The 18,284-nt window shown below is 43.1% G+C and overlaps 1 protein-coding gene across 1 annotated transcript; it reads left to right on the forward strand.

Moving 5' to 3' along the window:
• The first annotated feature begins 86 nt into the window (after positions 1–86).
• On the forward strand, positions 87–18,095 carry CBX1 (chromobox 1). Its single transcript, XM_045986049.1, has 5 exons — positions 87–294; positions 13,606–13,782; positions 14,478–14,655; positions 15,229–15,323; positions 17,528–18,095. The coding sequence occupies exons 2-5, from the start codon at positions 13,643–13,645 to the stop codon at positions 17,670–17,672; spliced, it is 558 nt and encodes a 185-aa protein (XP_045842005.1). The 5' UTR covers positions 87–294; positions 13,606–13,642; the 3' UTR covers positions 17,673–18,095.
• Positions 18,096–18,284: the final 189 nt, after the last annotated feature.

The raw sequence follows: 18,284 nt of genomic DNA on the forward strand, positions 1-18,284 counted from the left end.
CGCGCGCAGCACTTCGGGTCTTGTAGTCTGGGATGGACTCCGAGTCCCACACTGCTGTGCGGAGGGTCGTCGCGCCTGCGCGGTGCGGGAGGCGGGCAGCGCCGAGTGCGAGGCTCTTTTGTTCGGCTGAGGGGAGGGCCGTTGGCCGGGGCCTGCGGTACGCCGCTTCAGTGAGGGGCTCGACTGCGGCCACCGGCTTGTTGCTTTTCTGGGCGCCACTCCCCCGGCTGGCCAGACGCGACGCGCCGTTAGCGCGGCACCGATTCCTCTCGGGCTCTTGGGCGCTGCTCTGAGGTAAAGAGCCCGCTAGAGGCGGGGAAGCGGGCGGGGTGGGGGGGGGGGTGGCGGGCGCTAGAGGCGCGCGGCGGCGGCGGGAGCCCTGGGTGAGGGGCCGCGCTCTTGCGGTGGAGGTTGGGAGCGGGGAACGCGCCCGGTCCCGCACCCTTCCCGCGCTGAGCTCCGCGCCGGGTGCAGGGGGTCGGGCGCCGGGCGGGAGAAGGATGGAGAGGGCGGGGCGGGCTGCGTACTCTGAGCATGAGATAGAGGCGATTTGGGGTGGGCCGAGCTCTGGCGGGTTGTTCCTCGGGGCCTGGGTAGACCAAGACAATGCTACGTGGGTTGGGTGGGCGGCTGCAGGATTGCGTTGGGGAGGAAACACTCAAGTAAATTGGTAAGGGGCCAGGTTGGGGAGCCTTGATGCTTGGACGTGCGTAGGGAGGGGTGACGACTGCGAGACCCTCGGTTTCGAACGCAGCCTGAGAATATGGGTCCGGCCGGCGCTGCCAGAGGCATTTCGCTCGCCGGACTAAGGAGAAGTAACTTCGAGGAAATAGTAGAAGGGACTGGGCAGCCCTAGGTGTGTTACTTGGGAAGGAGACCTGTTGGTTAAACTGGAGATGGGGCTAGGAGAGGGAGGGGCAGTTATGTGCCAGCCTTGGATCTAAAGGGGGAGGAGCTGTTGGGGTAAGTAGGGCGGAGGCCCCGCGAGTGTTTCTGCGGGGAGTGAAAGGGGAAAGGAAAACTGGCCGCCTTTGCTTCCTGATGGACCCTCACACAGTGGGGAGGCTGTAAGACTAATGTGTGAAGAAAGGACAAAACCAGATTTCTTTCCTCTTCCAGATTTTCTACTATCTTCCCTCTTTGATTCCTTCAGGGAGTTAAAAAGTCCCAAGTACAACGCTTGTTTTGATTCACAGTTCCATAAGTTTTCATTTGGGATCGTCACTGTTCACAAAGGGCAGTGAAATTGTAGAAGCGTGTGGATGAGTTCATCCTTAAGGAATTAGAGAGGTTGTGAGATGATGTGGGAAATGGGGAGACAAAGAGGAAAAGTTGGTGAGGTCGTGAGATTTGTTTCTTAGGCTCTTGTGATTATTTATTTATTTATTTATTTTTAGCCAGCTTTTCTTTGTTGTTGGAAAATTTTGATGCAAAATGAGCAGTACTTCTTAAAAACTTCAGATGAAGGTTTTTCATGGATGGCCTTATATGCAGATTTGTATTGGTTTAACTTGATTTAGGTGGAGGTTGCAAAAAGATTTTAATTATATTGGGAACTCTGGCTTGGGATAAGAAAGCCTCCTCACTTGTATTAAGACTCCTGCCAGCCGTTTGGAAGAGCTCTGAAAAGGTCCAAGGTTTTGGAATGGAAGCACGAATACAATGGGGGAAATGAGTGCTTACGGACATTTATATTGTAAGTAGTGTGATTGAGAGGGAAACTTGTTGGAACTGGTCACACCTTAATAAAGCTTTAGGGCAGGTTCAGGATCCTCATTCTTTTCCAGTTTTCCCTTTGGTGCTGTTTTTCTTCATGGCCCGCTGTAGCCTGAATTGTTTTTTCAGTAAAAATGTAAATGGTGGATAGCCTGGTGCTTTTAGCTTCTTGGTTTAAAGGGAACAAGTAAGGATACCCTAGCCCTATGCGTTTGTATTTGCAGAATACGGATACTTTTCTAACCAAACATCTAAAAGAAACAACCATTAAATAGGGGCACCTAGCTGGCTCAGTCAGAAGAGCATGTGATTCTTCTCCCGGTCCTGAGCTCAAGCCCTATGTTGGTGTAGAGATAACTTACAAATAAATAAACTTAAAAAAACAAAAAGCAACCATTGTCTCTTGTGCCCATTTTAGGGACTAGGAAAATGTTTCTTTTTGAGTTCATAACATTTAAAAAGAGAATTGAGGCATTTTTGTCATTTTTCTTGTAGTTTATCATAATCTCAACCTTGTTCATATACTATCTCTGGTGATATAACGGATTGTGCATTAGAGTTGATAGATTTTCATTTCATAGGTTATTTCTCAAGAGTTTTTGGAACAAAATACTAATGGCTAATGTATAGGCTCACATAAGATGGGGCTGTGTATGCTTCTTGTTCCTCTAAATGTGTGACTCATAGTAGGTCGTTCAGATTATTGAATGAATGGATATGGCTTTGAGATCTTTTCTTAGAATTCCATGTGCTAGCAGAATGAGGTGGGTTGTGTTTTTTTTTAAGATTTGATTTATTTATTTGACAGAGAGCAGGAGAGCACACGTGGGATGGGTGGCGGGGGAGGTGGCGGCCAAGGGAGAGGGAGAAGCAGGCTGCCAGATCAGCAAGGAGCCTGACCCAGGGCTCAGAAGGAGTTAATGTGCACTTAAATAATAAGCTTTCCAATCTTTGATCAGTGACATTGGGCAGACTGTAACTGTTGCCCTTGGCATGCTTGTCATAGCCTCTGTTTTTAATATACTCACCTTGGTATGTAGATTATGTAAGTGACAATTTTAAATACCTTACTCAAGGTCTAGGAGAGGTCCCAGGTTCTGGGTTTCAACAGCAAGCTATAGTTTGAATATTTTGTTTTGAAAATCTTGAAGAATCTTTTGCATTCTTTGCATAAAGTTAAATAGTGTTTCCAGATAGTGATGTCTACTGAAAGATTGAGTAGCCTTTTAAAGGTTAACTGGAGAAGTTACTCAAATATGGACAAAACTAAGATCATTTCAGTATTTGCATTGAATAACTTGTATTAAATCTTTAGTGCCTTTAGAAGGAGCTGCCTGATTTGTCTGTGAAATTGTGCCTTTCTCTTTAATAATAGCTAACACATTGAGGGCCTAACCGAACTGTGGTATTTGAGAGGCTAGCGTCAATAATCTGGTTTTGTTTTGTTATCTGTGAATGCTTTCGTCTCTGGTTTTAATTCCAGTTTAGCCATAGTTCTAGTCTAACTTTCCTCTTTTTCTTTTTTAAGATTTTATTTATTTATTTGACAAAGAGAAACAGTGAGAGAGGGAACACAAGCAGGGGGAGTGGGAGAGGGAGAAGCGGGCTCCTCACTGAGCAGGGAGCCCGATGTGGGGACTTGATCCCATGATCATGGGATCATTACCTGACCAGAGGCAGACTCCCAACAACTGAGCCACCCAGGCACCCTTTAGTCTAACTTTCTAATCATTTTTATTTCCTCTTAAACTAAAAGACTTGCTTCAGGTTTATCACCGTGTCCTACTAATATTTGCACATCCCTGTGGCCCCTCAGCCGAAAACTGTGTTGTCGATTCATCCACATCAGCATACTGAAAGGGGTTAGCTAAGTTTCTGGACACATCTCGGATAAAATTCTAATTTTACTAACACACCAGTATTCTAGTCCTGGTCCTGGAATTCAAGAGCAGGTATTCCTTTAAAAATGAAACTTCTTCCTGGGTATGTGGCACCAATTCTTGTTTTCTACTCAGTAAAGTTTTCCAGCTGGAAAGCATTTCCCTCCCAAACAGCCATAGCTAACAAACAGGCCAACAGCAGTTTAGGACCATGAGTCAAGAGGACTACAGATGGAGTATATATCACACATGCCTTTACCTGCCTTTTGATGGCTGGTACATAGTTGCTAATGATCAGCTAAGGAGTACTTCTTTCTTTTTTTTTTTTTTAAAGATTTTTTATTTACTTATTTTGACAGAGAGAGATCACAAGTAGGCAGAGAAGCAGGCAGAGAGAGAGGGAAGCAGGCTTGCTGCTGAGCAGAGAGCCCGATGCGGGACTCGATCCCAGGACCCTGAGATCATGACCTGAGCCGAAGGCAGCGGCTTTAACCACTGAGCCACCCAGGCGCCCCGGAGTACTTCTTTCTTGTTTTACATTTTGGGCTTGCGGATGAGATTCCGCTTACTGATCATTCCCTAAAACACTGACAGCTTTGGACTTCTATTCCCTGATTTTTGGAGTCTGAGATCCATCCTTACTGTCCATACAAGGAAGGTTCAGCATGTTACACAGGACTGCAACCTGCCTTTAATCGGAAAAAAAATGCTTTAGCAGCCACAAGGAAGAGAAATATAATGCTTGGGCGCCTGGGTGGCTCAGTTGGTTAAGCAACTGTCTTCAGCTCAGGTCACAGTCCTGGAGTCCCGGGATCGAGTCCCGCATCGGGCTCCCAGCTCCACGGGAAGTCTGCTTCTCCCTCTGACCTCGCCTCTCATGTTCTCTCTCACTGTCTCTCTCTCAAATAAATAAATAAAATCTTAAAAAAAGAGAGAGAGAGAGAAATAATACCTGACTAGGTTGGGTAGGCTTCATGGCAGAAGTAGTGTTTAAGTTCGATCTTGAAGGATGGCTAGCATTTTGACTGCTGGTGTTGGACAGGAACACTACTTAATAATAAAGCCTTGCATGGAGGAAATGTCCAAGGATATGTTCAGGTTATAGTTTTGACAGGAGTGTAGGTTTTGTGAGGGTGTAGAAGTATGAAATGGTTGGAACCAAAGGGTGTTAGATGTTGCACTGAGGAGTTTTTTGTTTTAAGGAGAAGGGAGGAACCTTGTAGAAAATTTTTTAGCAGTTATCTATCACTTTCCTATTCAATCTGCTCCGCCCAAACTGGTTTACAGTGCCTCATTGCTTTTGTTCACAACAGTTCCTTGGGCCAAATTACCGTCCTCAGTCCACCTTTTCAAATGCTGTTGGAGCCTGGCTTCAATCCCAACTCTCCAAAACCTTTCCTAATCACCCTAGCCATTTACTCTCCAAGCCCCTCTAGTGCTTTTGTGACTACTTACTCTTGCTTATGTTTCTTTTGCTAGTTATTATATACTTTTATGGTTTTTCTTATTGAAATAAAGTTCAACTTGCATTGTTTTGTATGTTTTTATCTATCAGGCCTGGCTGTGGGGGCTTTGGGAAATTGTCATAAGCCTTAGTTTTCTTATTTATGAAATGGATCTAATAGAGTTACTGCGAGGATTGAATGCCTTTATATACATTAAGTTTTAAGTATTAAATAAGTTTTAGTTTTTTTTTTTTTTTTTTTTTTAAGAATTTATTTATTTGAGAGAAAGTGAGAGAGCATGAGCCGGGGAGGGAGAGGCAGAGGGAGAGGGAGAAAGCACACTCCCCTCAGAGTGGAGAGCAGACATGGGACCCGCCCACAGGACCCCGAGATCAGGACCCAAGTCGAAGTCAGGCACTTAACTGACTGAGCCACCCAGGCATTCCAAATTTTAGTTATTATGTTGTTATTACTTACCATTAAGGGATTTTCAAATGCCTGTGCTGCTTGTGTAGCTGTGTATCCTGCTGGCCTCAACAAACAGCTCTGTTTATCTGGATGTGAGAGGGTCCCTTCAATATGGAACTCTCAGTGCTTTCACCAAAGTGAGTTGGTCCCCCTCTATGCCACCCAGGCTTTTAGTAAATGCTTATTGATTTTACTTGGTTTTAAATAGATAGTATTAAGCGCTGGAAGAGCTGTAGTTATAAACTTTTATGGTCATTAATGCTTAGGTCTTAAACCTAAGCCAGAGGCAAAAAAGAGGCAGAAGGAAAATAAGGAATGGAGAAGGGAGCTAGAAGAAAGAAGGAGTGATATGGGGCGTGATAGGCACAATAGTTACCATGTCCTTACGGACTATTCCTTCAGTATTGCTGTTTCTACCTGGTCACATTTCTGTTCCTCAGACAAAGCAAGCTCTTCTCACTTTAGGATTTTGAATCAACTATTCCCTCAACTTGGTGTGTTTTTCTGATTTTTGCCAAGTTGTCTCCTTGTCATTGGGTTCAGTTTAAATGTTACTTAATCTAAAGGTACTTTCTTCATAGCATTTATCGCTGATACCTTCTTGCTTATTGTGTGTGCCCTTCTCTGCCAGCACATGCATACACATACACCCACTCGTGCTCAGCTCCCACATTAGATTATACGTTCTAAGAGACCAGGGATTTTTTTTTTTTTAATATTTTATTTATTTATTTGACAGAGAGAGATCACAAGTAGGTGAGAGGCAGGCAGAGAGAGAGGAGGAAGCAGGCTCGCTGCGGAGCAGAGAACCCGATGCGGGGCTCGATCCCAGGACCATGAGATCATGACCCGAGCCGAAGGCAGCGGCTTAATCCACTGAGCCACCCAGGCGCCCCAAGACCAGGGATTTTTTTTGTCTTTCCTGCTCACCCCGTTTCTCTAGCTCCTTAGTAGGTATCCAATAGATAATTTTTTTTTAAGATTTTATTTATTTATTTGACAGAGATCACACGGTGAGAGAGAGGGTGGGGGAAGCAGGCTCCCTGCTGAGCAGAGAGCCCAATGTGGGACTCGATCCCAGGACCCTGGGATCATGACCTGAGCCCAAGGCAGAGGCTTAACCCACTGAGCCACCCAGGTGCCCCGTCCAGTAGATAATTCTTAAATGATTAATACTGGAGGAGGGTGTTCATAGGAAGAATTAATAACCTAAACCTAGTGTGGTGCCTTAGGGAAACTTCTGACCCTGACATTTTAGGTAAGGGAAGTGGTCAAGTGAAAGAATGGTTCAAAGCGCAAGGTAATTACGATTGATAGGTTAGGTATAGTGTTCTTCAGCTCAGATGCTTACAGATAATGATTTGAAGAGATCTACAATTTTTTTTTAAGATTTTTTAAATTTATTTGGCAAAGAGAGAGGGAACACAAGCAGGGGGAGTGGGAGAGGGAGAAGCAGGCCTCCCGCCGAGCAGGGAGCCCGAAGGGGGGAGCCTGAATCGGGGCTCGATCCCAGGACGCTGGTGACCCGAGGCGAAGGCAGACCCACTGAGCCACCCAGGTGCCCCACAAATAAACCATTTTGTTGAAACTTTACATTGTGTTCAGAATTTACCCTTTCTCGCCTATCTTTCTTGATATGAAGTTCTGTCCCTTTTGCAAGTTACTACGTAAGAGCATTGTTACTTTATTTTCCTGTGTGGGCCAGATAAAAGGAAGAGCAGAAGAAATTCCTACACTTCATATATCTGAAGTGTGATTCTTCAGTTTCTGGCAGCTCTTCTCTCTTGGTCATCTGGAAATGAGATCTTGGTTTCTCTGTTTCGTAATTGTTGGTTCCTTTCTAACAGCCAGACCTGGGTTCTTCTTGAGTGTGTTTTGGAGCTGTTCTCCAGTTTTAAAAAAACTTAGCTGTGAATTTCAGTCATACACACAGGATAGACATGCTGTTTTCTTTTTGAGTACTTAATGCGTTGTGTTTCAAAAAGCTATCTTTAAGCTTAAAGCAGTAAATAATTAATGAAATAGGACATACTTGCAAATATATAAATAGATAATTAATACCAGAAGGTCATGAAAACTCACTTCAGAGGAATCCCATGAGGGTTGTTACCTCTATTTGGAAATTGAGTTATTTAGCAAATATATATAATTGCCTGTAGGCATAAAGTTGTTTTGAGAGGTAGGGACAGGAAAGATACCATCTTGTCCTCATACTAGCTTTCTTCTGATGGAAGGAACTGTGAGGGTCCTTGAGGCAGTGATCTTCCTGTTGCATTGCTAATGCGGAAAAGGTCTAGGTTAAATAATGCTGAATGTGATAATAGAGAAAGTTTTGTTTTCAAGAGCATCAGTTTATTGCTCCAGCCTTATTCTCAAGTCTATGAAAAAGTAAAATGTTCATCTGCCTTTTAGGTGACTCATAAGAATTGATTTATGTCTGAAGTGTGTGTCATTTCACCTGAGGAATGTAGTTTCTCCCAGTCCTCTTATAGCAATGGCTTTTATCCAAGGATATGCATCAAATCATCTAAGGAGCTTTTAATTATATTATTGATTATTTATTTTTAAGTAAATTGTATGGCCATTGTGGGGCTCAAAGTCATGACCCTAAAGTCAAGAGTCACACAGATCACCTAAGGAGCTTTTTTTTTTTTTAAGATCTTACTTATTTGACAGCGAGAGAGAAGGAGACAGCGAGAGAGGGAACGCAAGCAGGAGGAGTGGTAGAGGGGAGAAACTGGCTTCTTGCTGAGTGGGGAGCCTGAATCCTGGTCCCAAGCCCCAATGCAGGGCGCTAGGCTCGATCTTAGGACCCTGGGATCCTGACCTGAGCGGAAGGCAGACGCTTAACAACTTCACCAGCCATGCGCCCCACACCTAAGGAGGTTTTAAATTTAAAGATGCAGATGCCATGGTCAAAGCATTGTTTGTTATAATAGAAAATTTGAAGCAACCCAAATTTTCCTGCCTAGGTGATGGTTAGTATGATGTGTCCTTAAAATACAGAATACTGTGCGGCTTGTTATGAATTGAGATCTGTATGGAACAGTGTCAAAGTATAAAAAGGCAAGTTGTAGAACTATAATATCTGTTTGCACTTAATGTATATCTATGTTAGTTTATGTATAGAAGAATGAGAACAGGCTTTGACAGGTTTTGGGCCAAGGAACTTTTGATTTCCTACATTAAATATTTTTGTAATTGAATATGAATACATGTATTATATTACAGATTCAAAAACAGTGTTTCTTAAAAATAATGCACACCCTACTTTCTGTGTCGCTGGATCTGGATGCCAATTTTATAAACTCCATGGGTGATTCTGATTCATCTCTAGATGAAAGAAAGCTCTCTACTCAAGGTCTGCTTTTCTGTGAGTTCTTTTCTTAGTAAAGGTGGTCACCTCACCAAACCAACATTCTGAATGCTCCTTAGCGTTTAGCTCAAAGCGCAATTGCTTTGGTTTCAGACGTTTGTGATAGTTACCTGTCCTGACATCTGGAATTTGATCTTTTCAGCTGGCAAGAAATCAGTAGCAGCTCCTTGAAAACAAAATAAAATGCCTTCTTTTGTATCTGATACTGTACTGCCTTCTGCTTTCAAGTAGCATTGTTCCTCTCTGTTTTCTAGCTTCTACCCTCCTGGTGGAAGGTGTGTAGGGGGAGAATCGGAACAGTGCTTTTTTTTCCTCTTGATAGAGCTATGAGTTTGTGGCACTTCAGGTTTATACCATCCCTGAATTTATTGGGACGCTCTAGATAAATTTTGGTTTCTTAAAGTTGGCATTTTCTTGGTACTCTCTCCAGCCTACTTGGTGTAGGTATTCAAAATTTCCACACCATCTAGCATGTGCCAGTTTAAGACTCCAAAGACTTGCTGGGGGACTGACAACCAAGGCTTTGTTACTGCCTGCTGATTTAACAACGAAAACCTTTGTATTCCAGTAACCAATTAAGAATCATTGGTTTTGTGGGGCACCTGGGTGGCTCAGTGGGTTGAAGCCTCTGCCTTCCACTCAGGTCATGATCCCAGGGGTCTGGGATCGAGCCCCGCATGGGGCTCTCTCTGCTGGGTGGGGAGCCTGCTTCCTCCTCTCTCTCTGCCTGCCTCTCTGCCTACTTGTGATCTCTCTCTGTCAAATAAATAAAAATAAAAATAACTAAAAAAAAAAAAAAAGCAAGTTGACTGTTTAAAAAATAAAAAAGAATCATTGGTTTTGTAATACCATACCTTAAAAGATCTTTTCTGAAAGAAAATCATTATCAGTCACTTCCTTATTTACTGATGACAAATTGTAGGGAAGATCCATTTAAAGAAATCTCTGTCCTGGGGCACCTGGTGGCTCAGTTGGTTAGGTGTCTGCCTCCTGCTCAGGGCATGATCCCAGGGTTGGTGATTGAGCCCTGCATCAGGCTTCCTGCTGGGCAGAGAGTCTTCTTCTTCCTCTTCTGTACCTTCCCATGCTCATGCTCTCTCTCTCTCAAATAAATAAAATGCTAAGAAAAAGTAATCTCTGTCCTGTCCTTGTGGAGGCCGAAGAGAAGTCTCCCTCCCTACTTCAGGAGTGTGGCTAGCTCCTAGTTCTGTGTGTGCAGCAGGGCTTTGAGCTTAGCCTTGCTGTATGTCCTTACTGAGGTGCTATGCTCTTTGTTATTAAGTGTGTGACCTTACGTGATTTATTTTGTGTAAATGTTCTGTTATCCATGAGGTGTCGGTAATACCTGAGTGGCTTGTTTCATGGGATTGTTTTGAGGATCAAATGAGGTAGCACTTTGTAAATTAAATTTCAATATAAGTGTATTTTTCTACACAGCTTAAAAATGTGGCAGACCCAATAAATTTGTTTAAGTTGTCTCTAAAAGTGTCTTATTACACTCAGAATCCCAAGATCAAGAAGTCACAGTCTACGCTCTGAGCCAGCCAGGTGTCCACCCCAGTAAATATTTAAATAAAAGTTACAAAGCTTAGATTAACTCTAGGTTTTTTTGTCTTGCAACATTGGGATAAGCCTTAAGGAGACTGGTCCAAGGACTAAGATTTCTGAGTTAATCCAGAACTGTTCACCTTTAATGTACACCTCTTGTAATGGTCTGTCATAAATTTTGACCATTTGTTCAATGATTATGGCACTTTTGATGCCATAATTTGATTTCCAGGATGCTTAGGGGGAAGTGGCAAGTTGTGCTGATAAAAGGCCTTTTTCTGTTGTGCTACAATACTGATTTAACTTTGAGATTTCCTTGCCAAGCAATTCCAACTGAGAGTCCTCTTTCTGGATGTCCCTGCTAGTGTTTGGAGGCTACCATATTCAGGGAAAGAGGGTTTCTCTTGACATAATTGAATTGGGGGCTGCCTGGGTGACTCAGTTAGGTGTCTGCCTTTGGGTCAGGTCATGAGTGGGGAGTATGCTTCTCCCTCTGCCTCTGCTCCTCCCCTACTCGAGCTCTTGCCTTCCCTCTCAAAAAAAAAAAAAAAAAAAAACCACCCCAAAACCAAAAATGAAATCTTAAAAAAAAAATTCATTTGGAAGCATTGGCACATTGTAATACTTACGGGGGGCCTCTTGGGCTCCTCTGAAGGTGCTAGATTCTATAGGAAGAGTGGGTTGCATTTATAATCTACTTCACTGATTTTGACAAACACCTTACTCGGGACCCTAGAGAACTACCTATAAATAAGGAAGAAACCCAGGTTGGGAACCCTGGCTGAGAATCTCTGAGAATACCTCCATCTGAGATAGATGCTGGGATAAGCCAGGTAAGAAAGCTCAGAAAGAAGCAGGAGTCTGTTTTCTACATTCTTCACTTTTTTGAGTTGCTTTTAAGAAAATGAGTTAAGTGAGTAAAGAAAGGAGGTTTCACTGTAGATTTCCCCCTTTGGGGGGTTTTCTTTACTTAACCTAAAGGATATAGTCTTTGTTCCTTGACTCTTCCTCCTTGGGACCAGGCTAATGATAGAGGGAGAGGAGGCCTGCAGTAGTAATAGAGACAAACCAGAAGCTGTTCTGACCCTTTTGGTTCCAAGTAGCAGGATTAAGATGGGCAGTAACTGCTTTTTATGAGTAAGACAGATACAGCTATTAATGTAGATAACACAGGGCCTGACTTTTATGAAAATTTGTTTTATATATATATATATATATATTTAAGATTTTATTTATTTATTTGACAGAGATCACAAGTAGGCAGAGAGGCAGGCAGAGAGAGAGAGGTGGAAGCAGGCTCCCTGCTGAGCAGAGAACCCAATGCCAGGCTCATCCCAGGACCCTGGAATCGTGACCTGAGCTGAAGGCAGAGGCTTTAACCCACTGAGCCACCCAGGCGCCCCTTGATTTTTTTGTATCTCATTGTGGGCAACTGTGATCCATCAATTCACAGGTTTTTGGCCAGTTTTGTAGCTCAGTTTTGTTGTATTGATATCTTGTGGCGCCACCTACTGACACAAATTGGTAAACAAATGCATTAAGTCTACCAGCAGTCAGAATTGTATTTGAAGGACTAAAAATAGATTTATAGGGGACTAGGATTTAAGCACCAGAAGTCACCCAGCCTGGAGATGTATTTTACAAAAGAATAAACTCAGGTTCTATTATCTGTGATAACTATCTCCTTTTTTTTCCCCATCATTTTCCAGATTATTGCAGTGTCCCAGTTTAGAGGATTTTGTGGTCATTCTGGCATTTTTATGAGTCTCTCTCCACCTCATAAATAGAATAAGAAACTAACAAGAAACTTTCAAGTTGAAAGTCATTGGTGGCGTTCAGAAAAGACTGCATAAAGAACCTTGAGACTCAGGAGAGGTGTTTTTCTGTTTTGTTTTGTTTGTTTGTTTGTTTTCTAAAGATTTTATTTGTTTGACAGACCGAGATCACAAGTAGGCAGAGAGGGGGACACGGGGTGGGGCGGAGGGGAAGCAGGCTCCCTCCTGAACAGAGAGCATGATGTGGGGCTCCGTCTCAGGACCCTGAGATCATGACCCGAGCCAAAGGCAGAGGGTTAACCTTAACACTGAGCCACCCAGGCGCCCCTCAGGAGAGGTGTTTTAACAATGCAAAGAAATGGGGGGGAAATTAAGCCAGATGTTTAATAAATAGAACAAGCTACTTCACACTGTAAAAGTTGAAGTCCAGTAATATGAAAGTATGGATCAGAGGGTTGTATGTATACAAGTCTGATATATGTACATTGTTTTCAGGAGCCTTGCTTTCAATTAATATTTTGTTTTTTTAAAAGTTTTATTCATTTATTTTAGAGAGAGTTCATGGTGGGGGTGGGAGAGGGGAGAGAAGAGCAGAGAGAGAGAAGGAGACTCCCTGCTGACTGAAGATCATGACCAGCTGAAAACAAGAGTTGGATGCTTAACCAACTGAGCCGCCCAGGCACCCCCAGTTTGACTAATATTTTAGATACCATGCTGTATAATAAAAGAGGTATTGGGAACATACCCCTTAGAAAGAATTGGGATGCCTGGGTGGCTCAGTTGGTTAAGCATCTGTCTTCGGCTCAGGTCATAATCCGAAGGTCCTGGGATGAGTCCTGCTTGCCTGCCACTCCCCCTGCTTGTTCTGTTTCTCTTTCACAAATAAATAAAATCTTAAAAGAGAAAAAAAAAAACCTTAGAATAGTATAAAGGGTGTGGTTTTTTTGTTTATTCTTTTGTTTTTTAGTTTTTATTTATTTATTTGACAGAGAGAGACATAGCGAGAGAGCATAAGCAGGGGGAGCAGAGAAGGAGAAACAGGCTCCGCTGAGCAGAGAGCCCGATGCAGGGCTTGATCCCAATCTCAGGACCCTGGGATCATGGCCTGAGCAGATGCTTAACGACTAAGCCACCCAGGAGCCCCTAGGTATAAAAGTTTTAAGTGGATATGCAAGAATAAAGAAGTTTTGCTATGAGATTGGTTGGGGCTGTTTATGCACGAACTTTCTAGCTGAATAGATAAGGAAACTATTTTATACTGAAGCTGAATAGGCAGAACACTTATATAAGCAGCATATGCTATTAAAGTCAGTAATGTCCCTTGATTTCTAACCATCCAAATATTCACCTAGCCAAGAAAAGTGTGCCCTAACGCCTTTTTTATTTTACCACTTTAGCAGCGTCACCCTTTAGACCAGAAAGCTGGCGGGCACTATGGGGAAGAAACAAAACAAGAAGAAAGTGGAGGAGGTGCTAGAAGAGGAGGAAGAGGAATATGTGGTGGAAAAAGTTCTTGATCGTCGAGTGGTAAAGGGCAAAGTGGAATACCTCCTAAAGTGGAAGGGGTTCTCAGAGTAAGTTTCCTTAACCTGGGTAAATCCATTCATTGATTCATTTACTTATTTTAAAGTTTTTTTTATTTATTTGATAGAGCTAGCCAGAGAGGGAACAAAAGCAAGGGGAGTGGGAGAGGGAGAAGCAGGCTTCCCACCGAGCAGGGAGCCCAATGTGGGGCTTGAACCCAGGACCCTAGGATCATGACCTGAGTTGAAGATAGATGCTTAACCACTGAGCCACACAGGCCCCCCCAAATCCATTCATTTAGTCACCTGCTATTTCTCAGGAGTCTAGTAATGTGCAAGGCCTAGAGTGCTCTGATGGGTAATGTGACCCAGGCCTGGCCTTCATGGCTTACAGTCTAATTAGGAAAACGATCTACATGTACAAAGTGCTATAATGCAAGACAGTGATTTCTGAGAAGCAGTTTTATGTACAGGCTTTAGACCAATTCAGGTATGCAAACAGTAACTTTCCTTTGAAGAAGACAAATTTCTAAGCTTTCAATTTGTATTAAAAAGTCACCCTTCCCACTCCACCCTCCAAGAAATTTCAGGGTTGCCAAGTTCTTGGTCTTGGGCAAATCTGGTTACTCATTATCATTAACTCCTCTTTTCCAAGGATACCAGCTATCATCATCCTGTGCGTCTCCTTAGTGTGAGTGTGCTAACTTTGAGTGGAAAGTGTGACTCACTGTGCCCTCTGGTTTCAGTGAGGATAACACGTGGGAGCCAGAAGAGAACTTGGATTGCCCTGATCTCATTGCCGAGTTTCTGCAGTCACAGAAGACAGCGCATGAGACAGATAAATCAGAGGGAGGCAAACGCAAAGCTGACTCTGATTCTGAAGATAAGGGAGAAGAGAGCAAACCAAAGAAGAAGAAAGAAGAGGTAAGGGGAGAAGAATTTTTACTAGCCAGAATTTCTACTGCTGGCAAGCTGAAAGCCCTTTTAATTTTTAAATGTAAGCACTTTCATTCAGCTGCTTCTTGGACCTCAGCAGCCATATCTCATTCCTTCTGAATCTTAGGCTAATGCTTACAAACTGTTTGGGGGTTCATTCTGGGAAATAATCTATATTTACTTTATCTGAGGTTCAAGAATAGTAAGTACAAGTAAATTCATACTTGTAGATAGGTAGTTTTAGTGTTGTAATTATTACAGGTTTGAGATTACTATGTTCATCTGTTCATTACCTTAAAGTAAGTTATCTTGTGAGGGTGGAGAAATAGTTGTGAAAATTTATTTTGCTTGAGATGTATGTCCCTTTTTACATATGGGGAGCCTCAGGACCTTGATGGAAGAATCACTCAGAAGGCTGCAAAAAGGCCTGTGACTTGGAGCCAAGGTATTGGTGAAATACTGACAAGAATGTGATTATATTAATCTGAGAAGCAGGAGTGACTTCAGTCTGGATAACAGCCCCATATAATTAAAGTTGTTTAATCCATCTGGTTTTTACAGTCAGAAAAGCCACGAGGCTTTGCCCGGGGTTTGGAGCCAGAGCGGATTATTGGAGCTACAGACTCCAGTGGAGAACTCATGTTCCTGATGAAATGGTGAGTCTGCCAGTGGCTCTGTGTGGTGGTTTTTTTCTTCTCCCCATCTGTTCCATACCAGAAGAAAAGAGCTGGACCTTCGAAATTCCAGTCGCCCAAGTGTGAAATCTTTAAGATGGCATAGTCCTTCGATAGTGACCCTCGGCCTGACCACCAACCTGGACTCATGAGTTACAGGTAGGGGCCCTTAGGATTCTCAGATCTTTGCCCGGTTTTTTAGGAGGTGGGAGAAAATCCAGAATAGAGAAGGTATGGGGAAGGATCACATTTCACTTATGTAAACGAAGAGCAGGAAATGAAATGTGATTGAACCACCCTCCCCTTGTACTACCTCCTTAATAAAGATCGGGCTGGCCCCAGGTTCAGAAGTTCTGTTAACTTCTCAGGGTTTGTTGAGAATTTCTGTAGGTCTTTGTCCTTAATTGTTAGATCCTTTGCAGTTAGTGCAGATTCTGTAATTCCAGGATCAGCCGGTAGGGGTCAGCAAGTCCCCTTTACTGAGCACAGAGCAAGGCTTTTTTTTTCCTGTTGGAAGTGTATCAGTGGTAGTAAAACTCCACGAAACAGATTAATGAAAACGGTTGTGTTGCAATTACAAGAACTGTGACCCCAGATTCTCTAAAATCTCCCTATTCTCTGTCCAAAGGAAGGCTTTCTTTCCCTTTTCTTAATTGTTGAAAAATAACTTGTGCCCCATCCCTGACCTGCGATGTTTCCGCACCCCCCACCCTGCCCATGTGGGTCTCAATCATTGTCCTTAAAATATAAATTAGGAGCGAATGATTCTAAACTTTTGCCAATTAAGGCAGCATTCTGAGGATTTTGTCCTTTTGTCAGTCTAGAACCTTCTCTGAAACTCCTGTCTGCACTAATTCCCCTGGTGGCCAGAGAGGCCTAACTTTGACACTACTAAAAGGCTATGTCACAATTAGGTGAAACTCTGTTTCCTTATTTTGCATTCCCTAGATGTTCACTGAATCAGGTCTTTTAGCTGATTTATTGCTAGCCTATAGGAGAAAAGTTCATTTTTAAGGTGTGCATTTGGGGTAAAAGGATTGATACTAGGAGTTATAGTCCAACTAGAATATATTTTCTCTGTCTGCATATGACCAGTCTGAGTTACGGTACTGTCTCTATCTTGTCTAAGATTACATTCCTTTTGGTTGAATTACCGCTTTTTGTAAAGATTTTACCTGAATGTAACTCTATAGGTTAAGATAAAAAGATTGGATATTGATTATAAAACCGAGTTCATTTTAAGGTGATTACCCTGGAGAGTTGAGATGCTTGTCTATTTCCAAAATACCAAATATTTCTTTGCTGTGAAATGACTGAACTTCCCTCAGAAAGTGTTGTTTTCACGCAGCCTGCTTCAGGCTCCCAACTATTACACACCTTTTTCCTCCCATTCTCTTCAGTCCGTTGTTCAAGAACATACCTTACCAGCTTAGTCAATCCTGGTACCTTGGGCTCTCTGGTTTGGTTTATCTGTTGCTGGGTGCTAGAAGTTTGGGGTGGTGCCTCATCAGAGAGCCCATCATAGAACTGCTAACTGCCCTAATGCCGCTGCTCCCATACAGGAGATTCCCAGTGGCCTTATTCCTAAGTCCTTTGTAATATGTATGTGATTTTCAAATTTTGAAGCCATTTTAAAGTCCAGAAAAATACAGAGAATTATGTAACAGTCCCTTATTTTCTAGTTCCCAGTGTTGAAGCACCATTTCAAAGCACCTGGGAGTTGTGGAATGTCTGTGTGAGCTTGGCATTTGGTAACGTTAAACAGTGTAATTATGAGTCAGTGAGAATGTGTCCACCTGCATTGGCTAGAGCCAGTGGTATTAAATCTTATTGCCCAATCTGGTATTAAATTCTATTATAAAGCCGAGATATGGCTTTTGGAAGAGTGTGGAAGCCTCTCTTCTGCCCTTGAAGAATCTGAGAGTCATGTTTTTTTCCTGGCCTTGTCTGGAGGTTCAGATGTGATAGATTGAGTTAAGTGACTTAGCTTTTAACAAAGATGCCCGGAGCGGATTTTCAACAGATCTTTGCAGATGTCACTTGACTAAATGCTGCTTGGGCCATGTTATCACTCTTCTCTAGGCTACTTTTCTGGAATTAATACTTTTAAAGCCCTATTCCTTGTGTCATCCAAGTTAGGAGACCACCAGCACCTGGTCTCAGCATCTCTCTGCTTTGTTCTGCAGGAAAAATTCTGATGAGGCTGACCTAGTCCCTGCCAAGGAAGCCAATGTCAAGTGCCCACAGGTGGTCATATCCTTCTATGAGGAAAGGCTGACGTGGCATTCTTACCCCTCGGAGGATGATGACAAAAAAGATGACAAGAATTAACTCTCCTGAGTACCTGCCCCTGTCACATCTGACTGTGGGTTTCAAGTGGGGAGGGAAGGAGTTCTACTTGACACCATAGAGGTGGCTTGAGAAGATGTCCTTTGAAGAGCCAGTATCGTTTTCTGTGCCCTACAGCAGCCCAAGTGCTTTAAAGCCTTTCCATGCTGTGTAGTTTGCACATCCATCCCAGTGGAGGGGAGGGAAGAGAAGTGTTGCAAGGCAGCCCATTCTGTACTTTGCTGAGAAAGGCAAAGGACCTTCCATGAAGGACAGAACTTGCAGAATGGGTGTGTGGGAGAGCAAAAGATACTGTAGATCTTCAAAGCGCATCTCCACAACCCACAGCCTTCTTCCCAATAGTGTTAACTCTGCATTTTTACAGCGTAGCATGTGTGTAGTTTTTGGCTATTACTGGTGTATCATTTTGGGGTGGGAGGGTTGGGGGTGGGAAGGAACAGAGATGGGTAGGATCATTTTTGTTAAAATTTGGGCCTGATTGGGGAAATGGTAAAACAATGGAAAGAACAAACTTGTGGTGATTCGCTTCTGTGCCCAGAATATTTTATCTTTTCAAAAAAATGTCATTGGCAACCTAAAAGGGGACTGTGAGAG

The sequence above is a fragment of the Meles meles genome, chromosome 18 (assembly GCF_922984935.1).
Source record: "Meles meles chromosome 18, mMelMel3.1 paternal haplotype, whole genome shotgun sequence".
NCBI classification, from domain to species: Eukaryota; Metazoa; Chordata; class Mammalia; order Carnivora; family Mustelidae; genus Meles; species Meles meles.